Here is a 24,597-nt window from a genome sequence, read left to right on the forward strand (position 1 = left end):
AGAGCACACACAATTGAGGGGGGATGCAGTGAGGTAACTGAGTAAATTAAGGGGGCTTGGAGGCTACAAGTTGGGAGAAAGCATTTGGCTGAAAAAGTTAAATTCCCCATATTGACCTGCTCACCATATATAGTAAAAGAGTCAGGGCATCAAAGTTTTCAAGTGACACCAGTTGGAACAAGATCTTTTGCATAGTTTAATGAATGTGGCAGTGTCCACTCTCCACTGGTTATATACACTACATAAATGCAAGGTAGGTAGGGAGGGAGCAGCATGTAGATTTTTTTTCTCCTCGCTTTAAGAACTATTGAGACAGCCAGAGATTGAGTAAAAGAGCGAGAGGCTTTCTCCATCTGGGTAACATTATTCAGATTCCTCAGTGTTGGATATTTGATGATGCTGGCAAAGGAAAAAGAGTGAGGCGTGGAGGCAGAGTGAGGGAAAATGGGGTGAGAGGAAAGATACGGGGAGGGAAACCTGAGGAGGGCGCTGTTCTCTCAGAGGGTCGATGTGGCCTTGACTGCACTCCCCAAAAATGCCTAGAAAAGGGAGGGAACGGAAGAAGTGAGGAATCTGATGGCCCATGCATTATTGTGTTAAAGCTTTATTACCTGCAGAGCTATATTATTTTGTAAGTTATTTCATCAACATTGGAAGATAGCACACAGAGACAGGCCATCTTGCTGGTGAAACACCCCCATAACTCACATCCCATGTGAATCTGTCTCAGCTTGTGGGAGAAAAGGGAGGGAGCAAACTAAACAGGGAGGGTAGGAAAGAAAGAATGTACTGAGATCTCATCATGTGATTTCAGTTTTTTTTCTTCTTCACTTTTTATATAGCTGCACAGTGATTACATGTTTGTAGTTTGGGGCTCTTAGCAATTTTTTCCAAACTCTCTCAGCTCTCTATTTCTCTGGCTTATTTTCCCTTGAGTTTTTTTTTTTATCCAGTTGTGTGACGTGTGAGAGGAGTTCCTGCCCATGTTTCATGCATTGTAGTTTAGAGGGAAGGAGAGGGACTCACCGAGAGGCGGACATTTACTTGACCTGTCAAAGGGAAGATGAATTGAAGGTATAAACAAGGAGAGACTGTTGGTGTTTTGGCCTGAGTGCGTATGCTTTGTCCTCACAGGGGAGCCAGACGCGGAGGAGGAAGGACGTGGAGAAGAGACTAAAGCTGAGAGAAAGTGAGAAAGTGACGTGGAGGGAGAGAGAGAAGAGGATAAGTTACCTAATTCTGTCGCCTGTAGGCAAAGGTGGATGAGAAGTTACAGTTGAGGAGTGACACAGGAGGAGGAGCACCAGCCTGGGGGGGGGGGAACCACCAGTTCAGCCTTCTTCTAGCAACAACGGGACAGGATGAGGTACCAAGGCAGGGTAAGATCCGGACTACTATGATGCTCCTTGATGTGTTTTCATGTTTAGCTAACTGGATTTTTGTGTGTGTGTGTGTGTGTGTGTGTGTGTGTGTGTGTGTGTGTGTGTGTGTGTGTGTGTGTGTGTGTGTGTGTGTGTGTGTGCGCGCTTGTGTATGCATTATCACAGTGAAGCACAGATCCGATCAACCATTTCACTGTTTTCACTCATGGAGGGAAAAGCAAAACAGAACAATGAGTCACTTGGAGATTTTTTTTTCTGTGTATGAGTCAGTGTGTATTTTGGTTTCTATATAAGCTTTAACCCAAGCAGTCCAAAGAGGATGAACTTGGTATTTTTCCACTATATCCATTACTGGCACATCAGTGGTAGAGAGCCAGCTGTGGTACCAGAGCAGCTCGCCCTGGGACAGAGTGGTGGGGCATGCCTTATAAGGAAGACAATCCGAATGTAGTCGGCCCAGCAGAGCTTAGTCATGGGGCCTGGAGCCAAGTACCACTACTGTTAGGTTAACTTACTCGCTGGTTGTCACTGCTGCTGCACATACAAACCTGCAGCTTTCACCAAAGCTCCCTGGTACTCCAAGTCAAACTCCCCATAATGCGCCCAAGTACTCCGAGGAGCTTGTCAGTGAGATCAGACTCTCGCTGCTGTAACAACCGAGCCTCGGGTCAGTTCACAAAACTGCAAGGATTACACTGTATTCTGGTTACATCTCCATCCCACACCTGTAGCCCTTGAGGTATCGCAGCCCTCAGTGTCTCCATAAAAATGATTTTTGCATCCTTTATGATTTCCTCTACCACAGCAGTGGGTCTGCGTTTTGGATGAGGCTTTTCATTATTAAAAGTGATTTCTGGGCCAACTCATGACTGCTGAGAGAAAACAATGTTTGCTATGTTTTTGAGTTTTTGCTTCTTGGAAAGGCTGATCAGTGCACATTTAATGCTGTCTTTCTTAAGCAGCAGAAAGAAAGATTATCACACAATGTTTCAGACACTGGAACGGTGGACACAAACACTGTCAGCACAGCAGCTACTGCACATCTTAATAACACCACATGAAAGGTATGAGATCTGAGGAAGATGGAAAGATCCACGCCAAAGGAGTCTGTTACAGTTCAGAGCCAAGTTGTGCTGGTCATTGTCATCCACCATGAAAGGTTGATGTGTATGCTAAACACATGGAGGTGCTTTCTAAGCTTCATATTAGTGTGCAAGCCCCCCTTGAGCTATGTGACATTATGTGATAAGCTGCAACCACACACACACACACACACACACACACACACACACACACACACACACACACTCATAAGGGTCAAACTAAAGCAAGTACATATTCTTGTGCAATTCAACTGCACCTTCATTGGATGTCCTACAACCTAAAGCTTATTCCACTTTTGCCGCACAGGTGTCATGAATGTAAGTGCTAATACATTTCTTGTTCACCAGGCATGCAAACACACCTCAAACACCACAATACATCCTCAGTAATGGATATAAAAGCATGCAAAACTGCTGACACCCACATAGAAAGATTAAGTGGCATCCACTGAACGCCTGCCCTGAACCTGACCCTAACATTCCTTAGTTGTATCCTTTGGAAAATCTGACTGTGAACTGCAATTACTATCTTTTGGAAGCCCACCTGCAGGAGTGGGAGAACAATACTCCAAGGTGAAGCAAAGAGGAGGGGGCTGCAGTGGAAGCATCCAGTGACTTTCCTTTGCTCTCCCTTCTTGGCAATCTTCCACTGTTGTCCTCTTGTTTTTTTAAGGATTTTCCTGCATCCAGTGTTCAAAGTTAATGACCTTTTACCGGCGTTATGCAGCCAAATGAGACCCTTGAGAGGCTCTTGCATTCAAGAAAAACAGAAGTCCTGTGGAAGTCTATCCCCTTTGTTCCACTTTCTGCAGTTTTTTTTTATGAATGTTTAAAGGAAAAACAGCAGGGCGGCTTTTCTTATAAATGTATCTGTGATACTGAAGATGACGTGCAGCTGGTTTGGCTGCAGTGTAGTGTATTGATTACACACTGAATTGTGGGTCTGGATATTTAATATTGGTAAGTATTGACTGCTGACATTTTTATCTCTTTGTATGTTTGTGTGCATGCCTGTGCGTGTAGTTGTGTGTAATATCTCACTGTAGGGCATATCTGAGAATTTTACTCTTAATTATTTCCTGTCTGCACTATGATGTTTGTCATCACAGTGGGGTTGACATGTACACACACTTTCCCAGTGGCATAGGTTAAATCCCGTCTGGTGATTTAGAGCTGTATGTACTGTACATACACCATAGTACACTATCTCACCGTCACATAACAGAAGAGTCTATCTTGTCTGTTTATCATTTGGATTCCTTAAATGTCTTCATTGTTTAATCTTGGCAAGGCTCGATGGAACTGTTCTTACTTTGTGTGTTTACAGAGTGTTGTTTTGGTGATGTGGTCAGTAAGTCTCGAGTCATTTGCCGTGATATTTTGAAGATAGTGTCTCCCTAATACGTATTGTCTCATAAATGGATTCTATTTTGTAATATATTATGTGGCAATTATTGGACTATTGAGCCCCAGATGTTAATTCTTTCATAACTGGGTGAATGTACCATGCCTCAGATGAAATCGGAATAGGCCTTTTGCACCCCCTGCTGGTCAACTGTGTAGTTACAGCTACTGGGAGGTCTGTGCATTGCTGCTGAACTGTGGCAGGTGCTTCATTTCTTTACCTCCTTATAATAATGCTCCTTCTCTCTCTGTCCGCAGGAAGTGGATGTTGAAGGAAGAGTGCGCCTGGTGATGGAGAGTGCCCTGACTGCCCGGGACAGGGTTGGGGTGCAGGACTTTGTCTTGCTGGAAAACTACAACAGCGAGGCAGCCTTCATAGAGAACCTACGGAGACGATTTGGAGAAAACCTCATTTATGTAATAAAGCCAATTTTCTTCTTATGTTCCCAAACATTTCAGTTGGTGTGGTGAGACATACTTTTAATGTGTTCTAATATTTTGGCTCAGACATATATTGGCTCAGTGTTGGTGTCGGTGAACCCTTACAAAGAGCTGGAGATTTACTCCAAGCAGCAGATGGATCGCTACAGAGGGGTCAGCTTCTATGAGATATCGCCTCACATGTGAGTCATTTTATGGTCCTCAGACATTTTTTTCTTTTACCAAACTCCTTCACTGTCCTCCACTTTCCAGCTAGAATAGAACATTTAATCACAAAAAATGTTTTACCTGCTGTATGTCTAGTGACAGGCTGGCTAATTTTATGGATTCTTATATTTTGTTGGGAAACTGTATTTGTTTTTAACACAAATGAAGCATGTGAACTTCTGATGTAACATTTTATTATGACAGATTGTTTGCGTGACTTTATTCCACCACCACGTTTCAACTGCATGTTGATCTGTAGTTGATGCTGTTTTTGTGTTTTCCCTCAGCTATGCCGTGTCAGACAACACTTACCGGGCCATGCGGACTGAGAGGAAGGACCAGTGTATTCTCATATCGGGCGAGAGTGGAGCAGGTAAAACAGAGGCCTCCAAGAAGATCCTCCTCTACTACGCAGTCACCTGCCCCACTAATGATCACATGGCTGCCCTTGGTGACCGCCTTCTGCAGTCTAACCCTGTTCTGGAGGTACAGCCACTATCAGACTTATTTGTCTTTCACAATATATGATATTATGTCGTTTATCTGAGAAATCAGAATTACCTTTGTTGTTTATAAATACTTATAAATAAATTGTTTGTTAATGCTTTTTCCTGGTGGATTTTGTTATTCCATTGTTGCTCTTGATTTCACTTCCTCCCTCCAATTTCCTGGCTCTTTTGCTTTGCGCAGGCATTCGGCAATGCCAAAACACTGAGGAATGACAACTCCAGCCGCTTTGGAAAATACATGGATGTCCAGTTTGACTTTAGGGTAAACACTCTCACTCTATAGAAATAATATATGCTTACATCATACTGATAATTGTAGTTATTGTCAGTTGATGACGCTCAAACATTTAAACCTGCTTTTAACAGTCACTGTCTGCTCCCATCTTTTTCTGTAACTTCTCTTAGGGGGCACCAGTGGGCGGTCACATCCTGAACTACCTGCTGGAGAAATCCCGTGTAGTACACCAGAACCACGGTGAGAGGAACTTCCACATCTTCTATCAGCTTCTGGATGGAGGGGATGACAACCTGCTTAACACACTGGATCTGGAAAGAAATCCTCAGAACTACCACTATCTGGTCAAGGTGTGTATGTGGTGCAGACGTTTGATGAATTACTTGTTTTCAAACCGAGGTCTATGCAATTATACCATCAGCTGCAATTTAATATTGAATTGTCTTGTTCAGGGCAATTGTCCCAGGCTCAGCTCTGTCAGTGACAAGAATAATTGGAAAGTTGTGATGAAGGCCCTGCCTATAATTGGCTTCACCGAGGAAGAAGTGCAGGTCGGTAACAATCACAGCACTGAATGACTGTAGTGAATGCAGGTGACAAACTGTTTTGTTTGTCACTCTTGTTCTCTGGTTTACCACATTTGCCACATTAAAGTGGAACACTTTAAATGGTAGAGTCATAGGAATGGACCCAAGACAGGCTTTTACATTTTTCATTATACAGGGAATATTGTTTTTTTACATTGGCCAAACACCACATTTCTTATCATCATGAACACATTGAGAACAACTCTATAACTCTCTATGAATAAAATAAATAGTGATAGTTTTAGTAGCAATTTTTACAACTTTTTCACTTAAAAAGTACAATTTCTCTGGCTCTGACTGTATTTTAATGATCATATTCTCAGTGACTGTCTCGACATTCATTTAGTTAATAAAACAGATGTTCTATGAGGTTGTTGTTAACGTTTTTTTCCTGTGTCTGACCTCAGAAATTGCTGAATATCATCGGCAGTGTTCTCCACCTGGGAAACACTCAGTTTGGGGAAGGGGAGGAAGGAGAAACTTATATCACCACTGAGACTCAGATAAACAATATTGCGAAGGTCAGACCAGTCCCACTGCTATTATTCGATGTTCAAATATGCACAAAATCTCCCAAAAAGGCATCACTCAGAACAGATGTGTGGTTGTTTTCCAGCTGTTGGGTGTTGATGGCTCAGCCCTCAGGGAGGCACTCACTCACAAGAAACTCACTGCCAAAGGAGAGGAGGTGACGCTCTTTTTGTCCTCATGTTTTCAGCTGTTTGGCGTGTATTGTGCGATTTAAAAATGTTTTCGTCATACTTGCTTTTGCACTTTACAGATGATCAGCCCACTAAATTTTGAGCAGGCAGTGTCTGCCCGTGATGCCTTAGCCAAGGCTGTGTATGGTCGGACCTTCACTTGGTTGGTGGAGAAGATCAACCAGTCGCTGGCTCTGAAGGTGCAGTAACACTTCTAATAATATCTCAAAAACAACAGTGGGAATTTCAGCATCATGTTGTGGGGCAGTTGCAGTGTTGTACCACTGATTGCAGGCTGTGTTTCACAGGATGAACTCTACCAGAGCAGTAAGGGCTCCTCCGTTATAGGGCTTCTAGATATATATGGCTTTGAGGTCCTACAGCACAACAGGTATGAGTTTGAGTAATATTAATTCCTTAATCTTCTTCTCAGCACAGTTTGTCAGTAGTTGTCTCTAGTGCACTTTTTGCACATAACTCTAGCATGCACTAGACCTAATTTTCCATATATTTCTGCCTGCAGTTTTGAGCAGTTTTGCATCAACTACTGCAATGAGAAGCTCCAGCAGCTGTTTATTGAGCTCACTCTGAGATCTGAGCAGGAGGAGTATGAGACAGAGGGAATTGCAGTAAGTCCTTTGTTGTTTGGGTAGTCAAAACAAGTAAGTTTGATATATTTATTATTTAGATTTTCATGCTAACACAAATGTTTCCCTCTAATTTCAGTGGGAGACAGTGCAGTACTTTGACAACAAGATAATTTGTGACCTGATAGAGGAGAAGCACAAAGGCATCATCTCCATTCTGGTGCACACAACAACTCTTATTTTTGTCTCTGCATACGGTGTTGTCTTTCTCTCTGTCACTGCAAGTTAAATAGTGTGAATGTTTTTTCCAGGATGAGGAGTGTCTGAGACCTGGAGAGACCTGCGATGTGTCCTTTTTAGAGAAATTGGAAGACACACTTGGTGGCCATCCCCATTTTGTCACGTAAGCATCAACTTATATCAGACATCATTTTTACACACGGAAAAGGCTCTTGTACATACTGCTTCTTATATCAGCAAGTTTGTGTGTGTATTAGGGCTGTCACCACCAATGGGCCGCATATAAAACTTGCTATCTTATCAGTGATGACATTTTTACAAACTAAACAACATAACCATGTTAGCTTAGTTTACTAGCAGATCGATAGGGCATGCCATAGGTCAAGCTGATAGTGGAGCTCCTTTGGCTGGATTACAAGGCAAAATACTTCCAATGGTCTGTTTTAATCAAACAGGAATATGAAAATGAACCACTTATGAACACATTTTTCGAATTTTGAGTAAAAAGTGACAGCCATACTTTGTATGTCTTTCAGGCACAAGTTGGCAAATGGAAAAACCCGCAGGGTGATGAGTAGGGAGGAGTTCAGGCTGCTGCATTATGCTGGAGAGGTCAACTACAATGTCAATGGTAAGATGTAATCTATCACAAGATAAATCAGTTGACTCTTCTTATTCAACATTCATTCCCTTGACACAACATTTGTTTCAGAGTGTGTCTCACAACCAGCTGATGCAGTGCATTTGTTTGTCTCTTTCAGGTTTCCTCGACAAGAACAATGATTCGCTGAACAGGAACCTGAAAGAGGTGAGCATAATGAAACCAAGGCAGAGCCTCACCACAGCCTTTAAAAACCTCTGTGTGTCTCTTAAGTGAAGAGGAAGAGGGACATGTTGACATGTGGTTGTGTGGTGTGTGTGTTCAGGTCATGTGCCAGTCAGAAAACCAGATCCTAAGGCACTGCTTTCGCAGAGAGGAAGTGATAGACCAGAAACGCTCAGAAATGGTGAGAATACCCCGCGCCCCCCCCCCCCCCCAACATCCTCTAAAACAGGTGTTGTTTTAAATCTAAGGTATTTCTGTGGTCTTCAAAAGCCAACACATACACAGAATTATACAGAGAGTTTCCCATAATGTCATGTTTTTTTATTTGACCTTTAGGCTGCCACTCAGTTTAAAAACAGCCTGATGAAACTCATGGAGATCCTCATGTCTAAAGAGCCATCCTATGTGCGCTGTATCAAACCTAATGATGCCAAGCAGCCAGGTACACTTTTACATCTTCTAATGTACATTGAGTTATTACAATGAAAGTCCCCCAGAGAATAAATTCTGCCCTCTAAAGCATTTTAATATGAAAGAGACTGAGGGAGTGTTGGGTTTTCATTAGCAACAAGAATGTTTTTTCAAAATATATGAAATAAACAATAACTTAAAAAAAATACATTTATTTGAGGTAATTAATGACCTTACGGCTCGTTCACACTGCCTACCTGAGCACTGCGTTTGCTTGGCAGAACATCTTGCTTATTTCAATGCCAAAATAAAAAGTCGAGGTCTCGCCTATTTTTCCTATGTAGTTCCCAGAAAAAAATAGACAGTGAAAAGGGTCTGTTCATACTCATACTGACAACATACCAGCAACATGTACACCTTTCACTACAGTTTCAATGTCTATACCTGTAGAATGTGTTACAGTCATGGCAAACAACATAAATGCAATTTTTAAACTCAATATCTCCTGTACCTGATTAAAAGCTCTCTGGCATTTCTGTGGACAGAATCCATTCATATGTTAAAAAGGCTGTTATTGTACTGCATTTCTCAAAGGCAAATTCAGTATAGAAAGATAGGGCTAGCAGCAGCTGCAGCTGACACGCTGTCGGTGTAAACACTGCACACGTGCCAGACGCAGCTGTTGAGCGCTGTAGCTGAAGCGAGTGTCAGTCTCTTCTTGACACCTTACTGTATACATGTGAATGTATAGTATGTACTATATTACAGTATGTGTGCCATATGATTTGCCATCCGTCTATTATTGTCACCAGTAAATGAGATCTCTCCCTGCAGGAAGGTTTGATGAAGTTCTGGTCAGGCACCAGGTGAAGTACCTGGGCCTAATGGAAAACCTGAGGGTCAGGAGAGCTGGCTTTGCCTACCGACGTCGCTTTGAAGCCTTCCTGCAGAGGTGACTGACCTTCTCTTGGAATGACTTACAGCCTCAGTGACTGTTTACTGTGTTTACGCTTATGTTCAGCTTTCTGTCATTATAATTACGTACAAATGGCCTTAGGTATAAGCCCCTGTGTCCTGAGACATGGCCCAACTGGCATGGCAGACTGGCAGATGGTGTCTTGACGTTGGTCAACCACCTAGGCTACAAAGCAGAAGAGTACAAACTGGGAAGGTAATGTTTTGTTGGAGGGACAATGAGTCACAGACTAAATGAATGGGTGCAAACTAATCATATTTAAAAGCAGTTTGGATTGAGGCGCTTATCAAATGCCATCAACCCCAAAGTACTTGTACTTTCCGCAGGTCAAAAATCTTCATCCGTTTCCCAAAAACTCTCTTCACCACTGAAGATGCACTAGAAGCAAAAAAGCCAGACATAGGTAAGTAACAGCAGTATGGATTGTAAACATTAGGGCCAGAAAAGACTCCCACTCAAATCTTACCTTTGTGGGAGAAATCCCTATGAATTAGCAGGACCTCTTGAACACATAAATCCACCTTTAATCTCTTTTCTTTGTCGTGTTCCAGCTCTGGCGCTGCAGACATCATGGAGAGGCTACAGGGAGAGAGCCAAGTACCAACGCATCAGACACGCAGGTCAGAGCACATCACACTGCTGTCACAGTTTCCTTCCTCTCCCTTACAGAAACAGTCTCATTGTGTCCCTAAAAGTGAAAGAAGTACTCACAGAAGTGATCAGGTCTATTATGTTGTGCTTTTTATATTTTTATGACTTTGATGCATTTTCATTTAGCCTGCCAAAACTAAGCTTTAGTTTGTTGTTTTTCTGATGGTGTTTTACTTTCATTTTCACTTCTCTAAATGTTGATTTGGGATTTCTTGCATTGTATTGGGCTGGGCTGTGTACATATGCATAAAAATGGCCATCAGAGTTTTGAAAAATGCCCCTCACGTGGTCCATGTTCCCACTTGAGTGGACATTTATGTATTTTTTTGACTTAATTTCACTTTTCCAACATGCTATACTAACTTTGGGATGTTCTCTTTGGCTGAGTATAAAAGTTGCCTTGGTGTTAATATATGCATGTATGTGTATGTATAGTGATAATGATCCAGTCTGGGTGGCGTGGGATGAAAGCACGCAGGAGGGCTAAGAGGCGTCGACAGGCTGCTGATTTAATACGCAGGTGCTTGACTGATACTTTGTTACGGTTTATTTCTGTATGCATGTTTCAACTGCATTGTGCACCTATAGTCAGTTTTCTTCCTTGTATCTGTCTTTTTTTTCAGGTTCATAAAAGGCTTCATCTACCGTCATGAGGAATACTGCCCTGAGAATGAGTATTTCCTGGATCATGTACGCTACTCCTTCCTGAAGAATCTACGCAAAAACCTGCCCAAGAGCGTTTTGGACAAAAGCTGGCCGACACCTCCTCCCTCCCTTGTTGAGGTATTAACAACCGGAGCTACACAGAGGCTCATCCTGCTGACTTACAACATTGCATAGAGATAAAAGTATATATACCCGTAATAATCTGTGACATTATTAATGCAAATTCTGCATTGTTAATTCCATGGTGCCCTACAGGCCTCGGAGCACCTGCGGAGGCTCCACATGAGAAACATGGTCATAAAGTATTGCAGGAGGGTCCAGCCTGAATGGAAGAAGCAGGTACACTGACCATAGAAGGCAGAACCTTAAACCTTAAAAGATGAACAAATCTGCTCATTTTTCATCTTGCTTGATTCTTTTCCTTTGCTCTAGATGATGCAGAAGGTTGAAGCCAGTGAGATCTTCAAGGATCAGAAAGACAGCTACCCTCAGAGTGTTGGGAGGCTGTTTTTGGACTCCAGGCTGGGTACGTGTTGACATAGTTACAGTGATGTCACTCATTGTCACTCTGGCTCCCGGCTAGAAATGGGCAAACACATGGAATGTGGGTGGAGATGAGGCGGACTGAATGAAGTATTGTTGCTGAAACCGCTGCCTGTGACGGCACCCACCTGTCACTCAAAGCATCCAGTCCCTTAATTATGTGTAACTTTAATCCTTAATATAATTTAAACACATGAACAGGGAATTTAGCTGTAGAGATTAAACCCTTTTTTTGTACCAGGCTGTAAACATGTTTATTTCTGCTGTAAAGTTGGGCATTTTAATATTGGGCCTTATGGTGATTAATCGTTTCTGTAGCCAGCCTCATGTGACCCCTGTACATACTTAACACCACACAGATGATGTAGCAACAAATATGTAACATTTATATTCCTATTGCTTCATATAGAACGTGAGCAGATCAATCTCAAAGTGGTCCAGACCCTCGGCAATGACAAAGTGCAGGTGGGATTTTTTTCTTTCCTTTTTCTGTGAGATGATGATAAAACTGCTACATAACCTTTCAACTGCCTCACAGTGTCTCCTTGTGCTTCCTAGTACGGTGTTGCAGTCATAAAGTATGACAGGAGGGGTTTTAAGCCTCGCCCTCGCCAGCTGCTCCTCACTAACACCTTTGCTGTGCTGGTGGACAGGACCAAGATCAAACAGAGGATTGACTACGCTGCTCTGAGAGGTGAAAACTAGCCCTGAGTGGGGAAAAGGGGTCGTTTGAGAAATCTGTTATGTTAGGATACTGAATAATGTCCTTAAATCCTTCCTTTGTATTTGTATTGCTAAAGAGGATTTATTACAGTTGTTGGAGTTGAATTAGGTCTGTTTTTCTTTGACCTTCAGCAGTCATAATATCTCGGCTACTGTGCCTTCTCTGTGCAGAAATATCCATGGCAACCAAATGGTGTTTGTGTCCCAGCTCAAAGAAAGATACTTTTAACTGAGAGGACTTATAGACATTACAAATATTGAACCAGTTATTGATTTAACAAAGACGTTTCTTAGGTTCCTTAGTTCAATAAGTTTAAGCCAGGTTTTCTCTTTTTAACAGGTATCTCTGTGAGCTCTCTGAGCGATGGGATGTTTGTTCTGCACATGCCCAGTGAGGACAATAAGCAGAAGGTAATGGTGAGACGCAGACTCTTGACTGTTTACACACTGTGTGCACAACCACGAAGCCAATCTAAACGCAGCTGTGTCTCCCTCAGGGCGATGTGGTGCTGCAGTGCACCCATGTGATTGAGCTGGTGACAAAACTAGCCATGATGGCCAACAAGGTCAACTACGTCAACATCAGCCCGGGCAGGTGAGGCCTGTCTGACTGCTTCTCTATGTTGATTGTTGCCAACCTAACGGTGCTCATCTCCCTATCCTGTCTTTATTTGTTACCTCCTGTGCGGCGTGCAGTATTAGGTTTGCTGTGGCTCGAGGCAAGGAGGGAATCATTGATTTCGTCAGGGGTTCAGAGCTAAAGGTGGCCAAAGGCAAGCGAGGACATCTGCTAGTGGTGAGTCAGCGGCAGTTCTAATGTCATGTGTGGAGCCTGCAGGGAGGATGGGTTTTTTTTTAACTTTATAAACATTTTGGCCAGCTGACTGTTCGATGTGATTTCACTCTGCAGACTGCCCCTCGGATCAACACCACATGAAGAACGGAAAACAGCAACCAGACAAACAGTAATCCTTTTAGCTAACCGGAGGATTGCCACTCAGAAGTTATTAATTAGTTAGTAGTCTGCAGCATGATACCACAAAGCACACACAACAGAAGAAAGAACCCTTATTAATTCATATACATCATCATTATTACAAGTGTTGCAATAATTACTGCTAATTCTTTTAAAGATTAGAAAATCATACCATGAAGTCGCCACTGTTCCAAATGCTTCATCTTTTTATTGTCATAAATAATCATACACAAATATATTTAAACACATCAAATATAAAAATGTCTTCTAATGTAAAACACTTTACCTCTTTATTTTAAGAGAAATAAAACAAACCACTTTGAAATAAATAACATGTTAATAAATATATTAATAAATAGTAAATATATCTTTGGAAAGTCCAGTAGATTGAGGGCTTGGGGGAAAAACAGGATGTTGGAAAGAGTTCTCTCTGCTCTGGCAGCTTATTGCTAACTTACAGTTAGAGCTTAGACAGAAACTCTGGGAAATACCCAAGAAAACCCATAAATATGCACTAAAACATCATATAAAAAAGCTTAAATGGTAGCTCTGTGTAAAGTGTTGACAACACCACTGCAGCACTTATTAAAGTTATCACTTGTATTCCAATTTTCTGTTAGGTGCTGATTGTCAGTTCAGCCTTTGCTTCTTTTAGCAGTGTGCATGTGTGTGTTGTCAAGGTCCCAGTGCTCTTTCAGTGCTGAGTCATGGGTGTTTTTGCAGCCAGTAGAAGAAAGTCTCTTGCCAGTTTGGTGAGGTAAAGGTCTAGATCCCTCAGAATGATGTAACCCTCAACTCGGCTGTCCCACACCGTCTTAGACCTGGATTCTGGGTTCAAGGGTGCCCGTACTGGAGGAGAGGTTGGCCTCATCCTAGAGCTCTGCATGTAACTCATCTGGATAAGAAAGCAAAACAATTGATCATCAGACCTTGGTGTCACTTCCTCCAAAGTGTACATGTGGGCTGAAAAGGGGACAAAACGTGGGTGGATTTCAGTAAGAAGACTGTGGATACCTGATTGCTTGCTTGGCTCATCAGATCCCTCAGGTCCAGCTGAATGTGCTTGATGCTCTGAGGTAAATCCCCCACTCCCGCCATCTGCTCTTCCTCCAGCTGTTTTCTCTTCCACTCCAGCATATTCCAGTAGGTCTGCATGTCCCTTAGGGCAGCATGCAGTCGTTCCCAGTCCTGAACGCACAACGAGAGACAACCACACAATTACATAATCAGAATGTTGCACAACCGCCTTTAAAGGCCTGAAGTTCTAAAAGGGGAATTCCTCTCAAAGTTTTACACCCTGCAAGAGCAGAGTTTCAGACAATGTCATTGGGTTTGTGTTTTTTTTTAATCCCCATAATGGAAAAAAAAAATGTTTTTGAAAAATGAAAACAATGGAAGAAATTCTCAGAAAACTTTGAGGACGTTTTTTTCACAATAACAACCGCAGTGTGATTTTCTGTGGGATTGTTTTGAAACACTCAGACGGATACTAACCGTCAGTTTTAGCCAGCTGTTGAAATTTGTAGAAAGTGATGGCAGGTCCTTCAATTGCCTGCTTCTGTCCTCAAAATGCTGATTTCCCAACTGCTGCTCCTTCTATTGAAGTAAACACAGTAATAATTAAAGATTTATGGTTAGGGAAAGCTAATGCTGGATGTGTGCAGAGCTCACAGTGATTAGCTGTTTGTCAGGAGAGCAGAGAGGAGTTTTCAGCACTCACATATATCTTCTGCAGCTGCTGGACACGAGTTCGGGTGGACTTCGTGAGAAGAAAGGAATAATTATATTTATTCCTCTGGCGGTCTGGAGATGGAGCAGAGGACTCCACACAGTTCAGTATACAGCAAAGGAGGACGAGAGTCTGCAACCAAACAGTCATCTGAAACAGAGACATGACCAGAGTTATGGGCCGTTTGAATCAAAATGATTTGCTCAGCTGCTCTTCAGGTATAAACCCACTCAGATCTGTCACTTCTGCGACTCTTCTGACTGACACTACAGTATCACTTCCAGCACACATTGGGCATTCCGAGGCTGAGTGTCTCTTTATGGGAACTTAACTGTACTAACCATATTTAGTATCCAAAAGGAAGTCCATTAATATTTCTGAAAGAAAAGCCACCCCCGCCGTCCAACCCCAAAACGACATCCCAAAACAAGCTTTCTGTCTTCTGTAATTCAGTGACACAGTAACAGTTGATTTGGTTGCACATGTATGGAAAAAGACGTTTTTTGATTCCTCTAAATGGTTTCAGTGGGGAAGGAAGCATTTTTTCAGCATATTATCCAACCACACAACATCACTACTGACCTATGTTCTTTAAAGGAAGATTGAGAAGATTAATCTGTAGAAGCAAATGCTCCATTTCATTTCGGACATTTTATTGAGTTGCATCTTGTGTCGTTGGTGCAACACAGTCTTCTTGATTAGTCAACGTCTTTCTCATTCACTGAAACCATGACAGTGATCTCTAATGATGTTGACAACCAGAGCTCACTCAGTTCTATACAAATAAACAACAGAAAGGTTATGGTAACTGAATTTATTATGAATACTAAATGTTGTCAAGCATACAGGAGCATTGCTGCTGTTTGACAAGCCTTTACTTGAAGTTTGACGTGGACTTAAGCGTGTCCAAGACATACAAACAAAATGTTTCCCACAAATTGTTCCATTTCTATGCACTGCCATAAACACGCCGTCACTACAGTTGCCTGCTGTGTTGTTGTTTTTTATGCTCACATGGTGATACAGAAAATAATTAAAATATGAATTGATATAAGTAGATAAAGATATACATGTCCCAGGATAACACACTTAAAAATACTCAAACCCTCAAACTTGTGTAAAAATGTATTATTTTCAAGCTTACCTTGGAGGAGCGGGAGTGAACAGTGAACTCTGAGCGAGATGAGGTAACTTCATGCTATAGTGAGGCTGTACAGTTTATATATATGTCCTGTTCTTGCTTTCGGTTTCTATCAGATTTGGAGTTTTTTATTTTTTTCCTTTTTTTACTCTCTCAGCGTCTTGCTGTCACTATATTTCAGGCAGGAATGAGTAAGCTGAGTAAGGAAATGCATTGACTTGGTTTTTTTTTTCTTTCTCCTTTTTTGGTCACATTACATCTGGGGAATGGGTGTTTTCACAAGCACTAATTAAAGTTTATAATACCTATTATCTAAAGTGACACTTAAATAATAAACAGTTTCTACCCATATTGTGTGATTATGCCCTTGTGTCTTTAAGTACTGAATATGGTTGCGTATTCAAGGATGCATCACCTTTTTACTTTTATTTATTCATAAGTTAAATATCACACAGACACACTAATAGACAGATACAAAGCAAATTCTTTAATTTTATGTTCTTTTTAAGGGTGATATTGTCAAGCACAATTACAGCAATGTGTATTAATGAGCACGGTCACTGTTCAATTAAATAAATAAACTACTTTATTCGTGCAGAGTTTCATCACATGGTCATTTAACTGTGTAGTGAAAGTGGCAAGCTGTCAGAAACTGCTAACTTCTGAAACTTCTGAATCAGTGAGTTCAGTCTTGACTGAGCATCTTGAGGGAATATTTCGGGAGTCCCATGATGTTGATGAGTAATTACTGACACACAGTTTCAGTGATTCTCACAAAAGCAAAACAAAAAAGGCCCCTCTCATTAAGTTTTAATGTTTCCCAATATCAGACCAATTTCTGTTTCTCTATATTGTACTCTCCATTAATTTTATTTCACCACATTCTTATTTTAGCCTCCTCGCTTACTTTACGGTATGTTATTATGATTAGAATACATTTAAAAATGTTATTAGTCACCTACAAGACCATTCATGGTGTGACTCCAGCCTTATTAAAGACATTTTAACCCCTTACAGCCCAGCCAGGACCCCTAAGATCAGCTGACCAAAACCTTTTAGCTGCTCCACTGACCAGACTCGTTTTTACAACTTTTACTTTTCCATTATTGCATTACTTCCATGTTTCCTCTTTATAGTACTATTTTATGGTGTTTTATTTTAACTTTATTGTCATTACATGTATTGATTGTGTGTTTTCATTTTAGTATTTCTATATGCACTTCCATTTTGCACTTTGATCTCTTCTAAATTCAAGAGTTTGCTCTTTTATTGGCATTTTGTCTGCTCGATAGCAGACCATTATTATACGAGACCACCCCCTATAGTTACATCCTATTTACCTATAGATGTGACTAACTTAGATTTTACCAGCTTTATTTGAGCTTATATCTTTTATTTACATTTCACTTATGTATATGATGTTATTTCTTTCAGTTTGCACTTACACTTATATATGTGCTCTCATGCTCCCAATTTGTGTATGCATCTTAATATATACTTTATATCATCCTGATTTTGTATGAATCTTTTTAGTTCTTGCATTTTCTTTCACTGTTTATTTGTCATTAGTTTTTTATTTGCTTTTATTGTTGGTTTTTAATGCACTGAATTATGTAAAGTTTTGAAGTTGTTTGTTAAAAAGTAATCTTAAATAAAGATGATTATATTATTATTGTTGTTGTTGTTACTGTTGTTATTATTATTATTGTTATTAGTTGTGTATGTATGTTTCTCTGGGTCTAAAAAACAAAAGCTCTACCGAGGCATCGTGCCTGACTTTGCTGCTGTGCAAAATCATTGTTATTAAGGAAGTCATTAAAGATACACCTTGTCATAACTTCTAAATGCCAGTAACATTTGACTATAGGTTTCCATATGGCCTTCAATGCATTCTTAGCTGTACAATTGAGGTGTTTGGTTTGTATTTTTGGTTTTCCTTATGGCTAAAGGAACTGCTCACTCTTCCAGAAAATTATGCAACCATGAGGGGGTTGATAAATCATTGGAGGTAAATTCCCAACCAGAGATAAATCTAATGTGTGGGCTACAACATCGGAAGTCACCCAACATTCAAAGGAGTAACAACTGAGGCATATAAAATGTTATTAATCATCTCCAAGTCTTGTCATCATAATGAAAATTAAACAACTGTGTTAAAGCTTTCGTGTACTGATCACTGAACTAGAAGGAAATACTGAAAACGTGTTACAAACCATATTTATCTGTCTATTTATCTATTTATTTATAAAATATAACAATTAAACAATCCTGCATTAAACAATAAGAAGGCAGAGCAACAATTTTTGAATGTTCTGGTCGATTCTTTCTTCTTTCTTTTCTTTTTTCTTTCACTTTATTCAGTTTGTTTACAGTCAATCACTTGGACGTCAAGCAAGAATTGATGGCCTGATAGACTGCACTTCTTTGATTAAACCTAGATTAAATGTAAAAATCATCTTTCTTGAATTTAATGGCCACTAAGCAGTCTCTTCTCACACCCACACTGTCTCGATCAACAGCAACTTGCTTCTTTATTTTTTTTAAAGAATAATAATAATAAAATATTGTATTTGTTTAAATCTGTGGAGGAGTTTTCATGTTTCTTAGGGAAAAGTTAAAGTTAAAATGACATAATAACACTTAGATTTAATGACACATTTCTCAAAGTCAGTTTTTGAAGTTAAAAAAGTTTCGTTTTAGACACCATGTATGAAAAAGAATTGTATAAAAAATATAAATAATATACATAAAGAGTGGTGTCATTTCTCTGAATCTGCAAGCACAACAAAAACACATATCTCATAGTGTGGTCAAGTAAAGTTATAGGTGTTGGAGACAAAGTGATAGGGCTAGATGAGATAGTCCAATGTGATTATTTTTTATTATTTCTGCGAAACAGAAACACTAAAAATTGGTAGTTTCAACCTACCTCTTTGTGGTGTGGCAGTTTCACTTTTGAATATTAGTGTTGGGTTTTGCTTGGCAGCAGGAAAGTCAAGACCGTTTAAAGAAACTCAACTTGTCACTGTCACTCTGCAGGGTTCAAAGCTCACTCTGTCTGTAAACCTTGAAGCCATAAAACTATAGATAATAGAGTCTGATTTACAGTTGACTGTTTTCTGATTGCAATTATGTAGACTTGTATGATCTAATTAAATCAATTAAGCTCCGATGTGTTACATTTTCCTTTTGTGTTATCGTCATTCTAGGAATGAATGAATGACTGTTTTGCAAAAGTTGTTGGGCAAAAAATGAAAGAAATGGGGAATAACGTCAGAATAATTGAAACTTGAGAATGGGAATACACTTTAACATTTCATAATTGTTGAAATTCAAACATTCAGCTGTTTGGCTTTGACTGTAGATTGTTTAACAAATTACCTCCAGAGCGTGTGTGACAATTCACAAATGTACCTACATATTCTGTCAATAGTTTAGAAATTTAGAAATAATAGAAATAATTACAATACGTGTAAAGATTTGTTGTTATATATGTTTCCACACTGGTTAAGTAAACGTTTCCTTTCTTTCTTATAAAAGTTGTTAAATATTCTCACAAGTTGTAACAGTGGAGTTACATACGTTGCCAGTGGTTCCCAACCAGTTTGCCCTTTTTTATCACTGAGTAAACTAACAACCTCTGACTGAGCAACGTGTTTCATATTGTATTAAATGCTTAACAATAACAGTACAGAATAACTGGTAAACTGTACAATTAAGCCAAATATTGAACGCAATAACTGCAGGATGTTTGTGTAAAACGAGAGATATTGAAGAATTTTGGATTATTTCCTGTGAATATTACATCAGAGATGAGCTTTCCTGATAATTCTGTGGACTATTTCTATATAATTTCCCCGTCTGTATCATGTACTTTTTTTGTTTTTTACCAATGGTACATACTTAATAGGTGTCTTTTCCGACAAATTCAGTGTTTCCTTCTTATTGTTCTGTTAGGTCTTTGGTTCTTTTAACTGCATACTTTTCTAATACAATAATTAATAGTTCTTAAATAATAATCTAAACTTTAAAAATAACAATTTCATTTAGTTTTCTTCACAGAAATGAACAAAATGCTGAAATACAGTCCAACTGTGTATATTTTTTAGGTTTTCTTACACCCCTTCACATCAAGAAGGCCTCTCGACCCCCCATGAGTCTTTGGCGACCCCCAGGTTGGGAACCACTGTATTAGGCTGATATTCAGCTGACTAGAGTCAAATCCTTTATTGCTGTTAATTAAATATAATTATCATTTCTCCACTAAACAAACCCAGAGTGGTATATTGCCTTGTCCATGCAGTGCATTCACACATGTTAGCTTTTAGCCCAGAATTTTAACCACATATAAACATGAAGTTGATTATCACTTACATTACCAGCTAGTATTTGTAGATTTTTAACTAAATAATTCAGAGAATATGTAGATATGTTTATGAATTGTCACATATAGCTATAGATAAACATCTAGTTAAACAGCTGACTTGTTGAATCTAAAAAGCTGTTGAAAATGTACATACTCTATAAACTATATGTTGGAGGACTACCTACTACCAAAGCAGTTATGTAATAGTTTACAAACTGTATCTTTTTATCTGGCTTGATGAAGGTGTCCCAAGAGGACAGGCAGTTCAAAACAAGCTGACTTCCTCTCAGAAAGAGAAAATGCTTAGTTGTTCTTGAACTGTCATGATGTGGTCAGTAGAAGGGGAATGGATGCATTAGGAGAAGGGCATCCCTCATTTTCATAACCTCTTCCCCCATTTTCCTTTTTATACAGTAATGTTCAATTCCCCTTGTGCGCAATCTACTCTCAGTCTATTTTCGGTCTCATTCATTTGTGGTTTTAGGCATCCCTTTTAGTTTTGTTATGCATTTCCTTCCCATTTGAGACGGTATTGAGGCCCAGTTCTCTTATTCAGCTTATGGTAAATGAATGTTTGAATGTTTTAATCACATGTCTACAGCTAGAATAGTTGTGAGCCATTTACTATAGGTATTTTCATACATAGGTATTTAAAGGGTTATACTGTTGTTTTAAAAAGTCTAAAAAGTACAAATAACAATTTTGCAACACAGAAAAGCACAAGTGTAAATAATAATATTAATTAGATGAATTCCTTTTAGATGCTTCAGTTTCAGGGCCACTTGAATAGAATTGAGCCATCATTAATATTATTGGTGTTACTGTGTGCTTTACCTACTATGACCAGTTAAAATAGCTGCCATTATAAAAGGACAATTAAGCTATTTTTTCATTCTTTAGCTTTTTGGCCCTATAAAGTCAATAAAACCTGCAGAACTTTAAAATCCTAATGCTGATTGATAATGATTTAACAAAAGTAGTAAATATTTAGAAATGATTTAAATTCTAAATAACAACATGTATTGTCTGTCTTCCTTGGGTGTGTATACTTGTTCACAGAAAAATAACACACATTGACCAAATTGCTCTTACAGATGGCTGGAGGCTGAAATGATGTGAATGGAAAATGAATAATTGATTAAACGGGCGAATTAAAAAAATATCTGAAAATCTTGTTGCACAGAAATCCAGAAATCCCATCATTTTCATTATCACATGGAAGCGTCTACTGATTAGTGACTGCAACATACTCGTTTCAGTATAAAAGTGTATGGAAATGTTACTGTTACTGTTGCATGTAATACCCCCCTCTCTGTCTATCTCATCGTTTCCTGTCCAAAACTCTTCCCATTTAATTGTTTTTAAAAAGATCACTTTTGATGAAACCAGTGACACTATCTACAGTAATGTACAGTAACATTTAAGAAGCAGAATGTATCATAATCGCACAACAAACACACAAATGTGCTAAAAAAAACTTTAATTCCATTTTATATATGATGAATGTGTTGTTTACACACAGATTTAAAATTAACATATCAAAATATACATTCAAAAAAGCCTTTTTTTTTTTTTACAAAGTTGCAACATGTATATAAATGCAGCCTTTTTAAATGAAGACCCTGCTCACTGGCATCATTTTGACCAAAGAATATGTTGTACATACATTTTTTCATTACGTTATAGGCCGTAATAACATCAGGGGTCATAGCAGGCCAACAGAGAGGCAGCACACATGAGGTAAACAAGTCACTGCTGTTTCTCACCTGTCTGACAGAGTGCACCGAGTTGTTTGCTTGAAAGCCCTGACACAACAGGGACGTTCTGATGTGCAGGAGAACAAAAGACAGCTGCACAAAGTTTAGTTGTGACAACAACACATTTCTGACCTGGCTCGTGCAGTTGACCTGGTATAAACAAACCAGGCTTTCTATTTAGTTTGGATCACTTTAAAAAAAGAAAGGGTTAGGGTGCTCAAGTCAGCCGAATTCACTGCTGGCTAAGACTCTTCGTCCATTTGCACAGCTTCATACTGGGGTTTTTAAAATGTGTTAGTTTGCTGTTAAATTGTGGGACACATGACATTATATCACAAAGCATTATCTTTGCATTTCACTATAAGACCTTTATAAGATCACATAGAAGTACATTTAAGTTTCAGTTTTAAAAATGGTACAGGTAAGGTTCTTTTTTAATCAAATAAATGTTGATAGGATTACGTTCCACGCCTGAAAAATATCGAATACTTCTGAGAAAAAAGAAAATTACCTGAGAAATGAAATAAAACCTTAAGACGTCACAAATCTAAATCCAAAGTCCCCTCATGGTGTCTGAAGGGGATCTTTAAGGGCTTTTAGGGACTTGCAGTCATCCTGCATCCATAGCAGTTACAATTAACTTTAAGTAAGGAGGAAGTATTTTGTGGAACCTATGGGTACATGTAATGATGGTCCACGGTCATTATGGAACAGAAAGTCAATGTCTACAGAAATGTTTCAGTTTCAGACAGACACAGGCTGCATCCATGTTTGGCCAATGTACACTGTGTTCCAAATTATTATGCAAATATGATTTCAATTAAAAAAACATTAGATTTTTTGTTTTTCAATGAAAGTTTTCAATTGTGCTCCTTCCCATGTCTGTTTAGCTCACTGACATCAATCTCAGACAGGTTTGTCTTTATTAGTTTGCCAGGTGAGCCTAATTAACTGGAAACTAATTAAGGATGTTGTTCCACATTATTAAGCAAGTCACAGGTTTCATGCAATATAGGGGGAAAAAATATATTTCTGCAGATGAAAAGCGTAAAAATAGTGCAGTATATTTCAATAGGTTTGAAACCACTGGATATTTTACGAAATATTAAGAGAGATCATCGTCCTATGAAAAGATTTGTGTCTGATTCAGAGCGCAGACAGGTCCATTCAGATAAAGGCGTGTTAAGGAAAGTTTCTGTAAGGCTAATTCATCGTATTAAGTGAGCAACTATGAAAAAGCCACTGATGAGTAGTAAAAAAGGTATTTGAGGTTGCTGGTGCCTCTGGAGACCCAAAAACCTCTCGACGCAGGATCCTCCAGAGGCTTGCTGATGTGCATAAAGCTGTATTTCGGCCACCCTTAAACAATGCCCACAAGGAGACATGATTGCAGTGGGCTCAGAAATACATGAAGACAAATTGTCTAACAGTTTTACTCACTGATGTATGCCGTGCTACACTGCATGGTCCAGATGGATGGCATTCTGGATGGCCACCATGTCCCAACAAGGCTGCGACGTCAGCAAAGGAGGTGGTGGAGAGATGTTTTGGGCTGGAATCGTGGGAAGTGAGTTGGTAGGCCCCTTTAAGGTGCCTGAAGGTGTCAAAATGACCTCTGCAAAATATGTGGAGTTCCTAACTGCCCATTTCCTGCCATGGTATAAAAAGAAGACCATACCATTGAGGCCTAGGCTGCTATGGGCATTAAGGGAGAAAGAATCACGGTGTGGCCACCATCATCTCCTGACCTCAACCCTATTGAGAACCTGTGGAGCATCCTTAAAAGGAAGCTCTATGAGGGTGGGTGGCCGTTTACCTCAAAACAGCAGCTCTGGGAGGCAATTCTAGCATCCTCAAAGGAAATACGGGCAGAAACAGTACATGGACTTACAAGTTCAATGGATGAGAGAGTTATTAATGTGATATCAAAGAAGGGCTCCTATGTTAATATGAAACTCGATCTTTAAAGATATTTTTGACAGATTTCGGTTTTCAATCCTTTAGAAACTTTTAAGTGTTTTTGAAACTGTGTTTTGCATAATAATTTGGAACACTGCATTTTGAGTTGTTTTGCAAAAAATGCCATTATCATCCTTGGTAATTGTTTGTAATAAAATCCAGATTACGATATAATTGTTGAGGAATAAAGAATCCTTTTGACTGCCAATTATATCGACTATTTAGTAAGAAAAAGAACAAAAACAGTATATGCATAATAATTTGGAACACAGTAGGCTTCTTTCAAACGTCAGTCTTCATGTCAGTTCAGGACAGGACACACCTCTTAACCACGTCATCATTATATTTCATTGTATAGCAATATTTCCCCCACATGAGCCTCGATTGCCCTCCATCATGGTTCCCACTTGACCTCCTCTTTACATACATATGACCGTCTGAAAGGCATTTTTGAAAGCGTGGGGACAGGCAGAGATA

At 39.5% G+C, this 24,597-nt stretch overlaps 2 protein-coding genes across 5 annotated transcripts; one reads left to right on the plus strand and one right to left on the minus strand.

The window, feature by feature from the left end:
• The first annotated feature begins 814 nt into the window (after nt 1-814).
• Nucleotides 815-13,777, plus strand: myo1ca (myosin Ic, paralog a). 3 transcript variants are annotated; one of them, XM_051400248.1, is made up of 33 exons: nt 815-1,074; nt 1,253-1,379; nt 4,148-4,306; nt 4,397-4,512; nt 4,825-5,023; nt 5,228-5,308; nt 5,452-5,631; nt 5,734-5,832; nt 6,276-6,389; nt 6,485-6,556; nt 6,650-6,769; nt 6,878-6,960; nt 7,093-7,198; nt 7,296-7,376; nt 7,468-7,559; nt 7,933-8,027; nt 8,158-8,204; nt 8,323-8,403; nt 8,559-8,664; nt 9,468-9,585; nt 9,691-9,804; nt 9,936-10,012; nt 10,161-10,229; nt 10,696-10,780; nt 10,884-11,043; nt 11,182-11,265; nt 11,359-11,452; nt 11,879-11,934; nt 12,028-12,163; nt 12,533-12,603; nt 12,690-12,787; nt 12,889-12,988; nt 13,103-13,777. In XM_051400248.1, the coding sequence occupies exons 2-33, from the start codon at nt 1,362-1,364 to the stop codon at nt 13,127-13,129; spliced, it is 3,138 nt and encodes a 1,045-aa protein (XP_051256208.1). In that variant the 5' UTR covers nt 815-1,074; nt 1,253-1,361; the 3' UTR covers nt 13,130-13,777. The 3 variants fall into 3 exon arrangements, with proteins under 3 accessions (XP_051256208.1, XP_051256207.1, XP_051256209.1); XM_051400247.1 differs by having other exon boundaries at nt 815-1,379; XM_051400249.1 differs by lacking the exons at nt 815-1,074; nt 1,253-1,379 and adding an exon at nt 3,232-3,445.
• LOC127363577 (uncharacterized) lies at nt 13,355-16,198 on the minus strand. 2 transcript variants are annotated; one of them, XM_051400251.1, is made up of 5 exons: nt 16,042-16,197; nt 14,889-15,047; nt 14,663-14,764; nt 14,183-14,356; nt 13,355-14,063 (listed from the first exon to the last, which is right to left on the minus strand). In XM_051400251.1, exons 2-5 carry the CDS (start codon nt 15,045-15,047, stop codon nt 13,863-13,865), a joined length of 636 nt encoding a protein of 211 aa, XP_051256211.1. In that variant the 5' UTR covers nt 16,042-16,197; the 3' UTR covers nt 13,355-13,862. The 2 variants fall into 2 exon arrangements, with proteins under 2 accessions (XP_051256211.1, XP_051256210.1); XM_051400250.1 differs by having other exon boundaries at nt 14,889-16,198.
• Nucleotides 16,199-24,597: the final 8,399 nt, after the last annotated feature.

Source organism: Dicentrarchus labrax, unplaced genomic scaffold, assembly GCF_905237075.1.
Source record: "Dicentrarchus labrax unplaced genomic scaffold, dlabrax2021, whole genome shotgun sequence".
Taxonomy (NCBI): Eukaryota; Metazoa; Chordata; class Actinopteri; family Moronidae; genus Dicentrarchus; species Dicentrarchus labrax.